Here is a 4,644-nt window from a genome sequence, read left to right on the forward strand (position 1 = left end):
AAAAGCAACGGTACAAATCCTGCATAGCAGCGAGACAGATTCCTAAACCAAAAGAGACTTTGTGTAAAACTAGAAAAATGAGCAGCCGAGAAGGGAAGAAACACAAGTGCACTGAGTGAGTCTATGCCACGAACCATAAGGGACATTTTATTGTTCACAAAAAAAAATATACCGGCGAGAAACCTTTCAATGTGACCAATGTAATTTTCCATCTGCATTCCGTACCTGTTTGATTTCCCACCAAAGAACTCACACGGGCGAAAAACTATTTCAATATGACCGGTGTAATTACGCGTCTTCCACGAAAAACCACTATGTTTATCCACAAAAAAACTCACACGGGTGAAAAACCATTTCAATGTGACCAGTGTAGTTACGCGTCTGTACAAAAAAACAATTTGATTATCCACAAAAAAACTTACACGGGCGAAAAACCATTTCAATGTGACCAGTGTAATTACGCGTCTGCACGAAAAAACAATTTGATTATCCACCAAAGAACTCACACGTGTGAAAAACCATTTAGATGTGATCAATGTAATAAAGTATTTTCTCAAAAGATCAATTTCATTTCCCACCAAAGAACTCACACGGGCAAGAAACCATTTCAATGTGACCAATGTAATTTCGCTTCTGCATTCAGGAAAGGTTTGATTGTCCACAAAAGAACCCACACGGGTGAAAAACCCTTCCAATGTGACCACTGTAATTACGCGTTTGCACGAAAAAGTACTTTGTTTATCCATAAAAGAACCCACACGGGTGAAAAACCATTTAAATGTGACCAGTGCAGTTACGCGTCTGTACGAAAACCTGATTTGATTATCCACAAAAGAACTCACACGGGCGAAAAACCTTTTCAATGTGACCAGTGCAGTTACGCGTCTGTACGAAAACCCGATTTGATTAAACACAAAAGAACTCACACTGGCGAAAAACCTTTTCAATGTGACCAGTGTAATTACGCGTCTGCACGAAAAAACAATTTGATTATCCACCAAAGAACTCACACGTGTGAAAAACCAGTTAGATGTGATCAATGTAATAAAGTATTTTCTCAAAAGATCAATTTCATTTCCCACCAAAGAACTCACACGGGCGAGAAACCATTTCAATGTGACCAATGTAATTTCGCTTCTGCATTCAGGAAAGGTTTGATTGCCCACAAAAGAACCCACACGGGTGAAAAACCCTTCCAATGTGACCACTGTAATTACGCGTTTGCACGAAAAAGTACTTTGTTTATCCATAAAAGAACTCACACTGGCGAAAAACCTTTTCAATGTGACCAGTGTAATTACGCGTATGCACGAAAAACCGATTTGATTATCCACAAAAGAACTCACACGGGCGAAAAACCATTTCGATGTGACCAGTGTAGTTACGCGTCTACGCATAAAAACGGTTTGATAAGCCACAAAAAATCTCACACGGGCGAAAAACCATTTCAATGTGACCAGTGTAGTTACGCGTCTGCTCATAAAAACGGTTTGATAAGCCACAAAAAATCTCACACGGGCGAAAAACCATTTCAATGTGACCAGTGTAGTTACGCGTCTGCATTCAAGAACAGTTTGATAAGCCATAAAAAAACTCACACAGGTGAAAGGCCATTTCAATGTGACCAGTGTAGTTACGCGTCTGTACAAAAACACAATTTGATTATCCACAAAAAAACTCACACGGGCGAAAAACCATTTCAATGTGACCAGTGTAATTACGCGTCTGCACGAAAAAACAATTTGATTATCCACCAAAGAACTCACACGGGTGAAAAACCATTTAGATGTGATCAATGTAATAAAGTATTTTCTCAAAAGATCAATTTCATTTCCCACCAAAGAACTCACACGGGCGAGAAACCATTTCAATGTGACCAATGTAATTTCGCGTATTCACGAAAAAAAAATTTGATTGTCCACAAAAGAACTCACACGGGCGAAAAACCTTTTCAATGTGACCAGTGCAGTTACGCGTCTGTACGAAAACCCGATTTGATTAAACACAAAAGAACTCACACTGGCGAAAAACCTTTTCAATGTGACCAGTGTAATTACGCGTATGCACGAAAAACCGATTTGATTATCCACAAAAGAACTCACACGGGCGAAAAACCATTTCAATGTTACCAGTGTAATTACGCGTCTGCTTTCAAGAAGAATTTGATTAGACATCAACTAACTCATACGAGAGAGAAACCATCTGGTAGTCCAAAGCGCCGATACAGGGCCAGATACCAGATACATTTAATTCACGAAAAAGCGCGTCACACTCAGAGGGCAAGGCCACACAAGTGCCCAATTTCTGACCAGATCTTCACCTCGAAAAGAAACCTCCAAGCTCACCTTCGATTTGATGGTCATCCCGCAAATCAAAGTGGTGCTTCGATGGGTCATGAACCAGATCCAGGACACCGAACACTGTCTCGACCACGAATTTTTGAGAGCCTTTGTCGTCAATGGGGAGTTCGTTCTTGCTCGGTAAAACTTCGACGCGTGACAAATGAACAAATTCAATCTTGCACCGAAACCGACTCCGCCCACGTCGTACAACTCGAAGTTCCCGACCCTGACGTGAACCCAACCGCGACAATTCCCGTTAAGATGGAAGTGGTCTTTGACACTGTAAATATGTCAGTCGATGTCAGCGCCATCAAAAAAGAGCCCTTTTATGACTTTATGGAGTTGGTTGGTGTTCCGTCGGTCGTCAAATTAGAAGAGTTGGGGTGTCGGCCAATTGGAGATAACAACCAGGGTGTCTCAATGAACGCGAACACTCTTGTTAAGGTCGAATGCGTTTCTAAAGAACAAATCTTCTGAATTTTAGAACCAAACGAAACATGCGGTTTTTTTTCTCAATTTAATCTAATTTGTTCCCAACTAATTAAGACGTGTGATTTTATCAGACATCGTTCATAAATTCTACGAGTTTGCTTGCTTTTTTTTTACCAAAACAGTCAGTTTAATTTTGATCCAAATGAAAGTGTTTTTTCTCAGAGCTGTCCTTGTAGCACTCAATTACGAAGAAATAAACCTCCTAATTTAAAAGGAAACCTCCCAATTTAGAGCGACACCTAATTTCGAACCTAATCTCCCAATAGCTCTTTCTATTAAATAATTTATACGCATAATGGTAAAAAAAGTGTTATTTTTTGGAGCGTGCGCTTCCTAATATTTTCGTGTGGGGAGGGTCTCGTGCGTTTTCGCGCGAGCTCAACAAAAGCAAAAAGAAGGCGCGCGCTCCCTAATTTTAACTGCACGATGAATCTAACGTAATCACGTGACCTAAGGAATTTTATATAAAGAGCTATTTAGAACGAAACTTAATTATTTGTTCTAAGATGTATTTCGTATTCTTAATCTTTTTCATAAATTGTTTATTTTTCTTTGCAAAATTTTTAAACAATTAAATTGTTTTCCTTCAGCTTTTTCCTCTAATTACTTAATTCTTACGAACTGGTTTGAGGTTACAGATCTTTGAATCCTTAGTTCTGAGCTGACGAAGCGGGAACAAAAGCCGATGGCAGGATCAGGCTCAGATGCTTTTGACTAGTTACGGATTGTGACTGGTTACTCTTGAAAAACTTCCGAAGCGCTCTCCGTTAGAAGCTGATCATCGAGACTGTCCGAACGAGGGGCGCTTGAGACATTTGGAATCGCGGAATGCGCAATTAACTAGTGAGTGTTGTGGATCGTACCAATGGGAGCAATATTTTGCTGTTTATTTCTCTTTATATTACTTAATTATTATTTCTTTTGTCGCGCTTCTATTTAACTATATTACATCCTTTTAATGACCAGGTTGCTAATATAAAAATAATAGAATCCAGTAATTTGAATTAAACTAGCAGATAATATTTTGTAAAATAGAAACAGTGACCAATATTTTTATAAGATTAGTTTGTGTTTCTTTATTGGTTTTGAACGATAATTCTACGAGTCACTGAAAGAACAATTTAAAGTTTCCGCTCTCCCGTATTTTTCCTTGAAAGGGGAGCTCGACTGTCGCCACCTAGCGGCCACTCTTCTTTTTTTTAGAAAATTCCATGTTTTTAGTTTTACTTTCGTTTTTTACACACAATCCTTAGGGATTTGTGTGTATTTCGATCACCTACTGTGTAACCGCCACCGCTGCCGTACACACGATTGCTCGCGGTACGTTAGTGGTACAAAGGCGATTGATATCTCAATCGGTAGGCACTATTATAGCCTCGACGGGATTTTCATAGTTTATGGGATCGGAGCCCCGTAAGTGGGGTATTTGCCCACTTTAGTGTTTTTGGTCGATTTTCAATTTAAATTTACCCCACCACCCGCGTAGGCACTATTGTCATATTTGAATTTCGTGCCAATTGATACAGGTGCCATCTAACTCGTTCGCGTTTCGCTACCTTATTTCCAATACCAAGTAACTCGAAACGCTTGGTTTTTATACAAATTAATTTAAATGAACGTGTTAGCGTTTCGCCACCTTATTTCCAAAACTAGGTAACTCGAAAAACTTAAATGTCCGTGACATCTTGTTTACGAGACAAGTTCTCTCTCACATTAAGTCTTTACTAATTTATGTAAAATAAAGTTATTTCGTTCTAACTTCTTCAACCTAGTATTAACTTAAAGTACAATTCGTCACTAGCGGAATTTA

The 4,644-nt window shown here is 39.1% G+C and overlaps 1 protein-coding gene across 1 annotated transcript; it reads left to right on the forward strand.

The window, feature by feature from the left end:
* The first annotated feature begins 306 nt into the window (after window positions 1–306).
* On the forward strand, window positions 307–3,434 carry LOC149935088 (uncharacterized). The gene has a single exon (XM_090180721.1). The coding sequence runs from the start codon at window positions 315–317 to the stop codon at window positions 2,817–2,819; it is 2,505 nt and encodes an 834-aa protein (XP_090036847.1). The 5' UTR covers window positions 307–314; the 3' UTR covers window positions 2,820–3,434.
* The last annotated feature ends 1,210 nt before the right edge of the window (window positions 3,435–4,644 follow it).

The sequence above is a fragment of the Leiobunum rupestre genome, chromosome 7, assembly GCF_980474605.1.
Source record: "Leiobunum rupestre chromosome 7, qqLeiRupe1.1.hap1, whole genome shotgun sequence".
NCBI classification, from domain to species: Eukaryota; Metazoa; Arthropoda; class Arachnida; order Opiliones; family Sclerosomatidae; genus Leiobunum; species Leiobunum rupestre.

Excerpts from the sequence above, each read along its gene's own strand:
- LOC149935088 (XM_090180721.1), top strand. The coding sequence starts at position 315 with ATGTTTATCCACAAAAAAACTCACACGGGTGAAAAACCATTTCAATGT.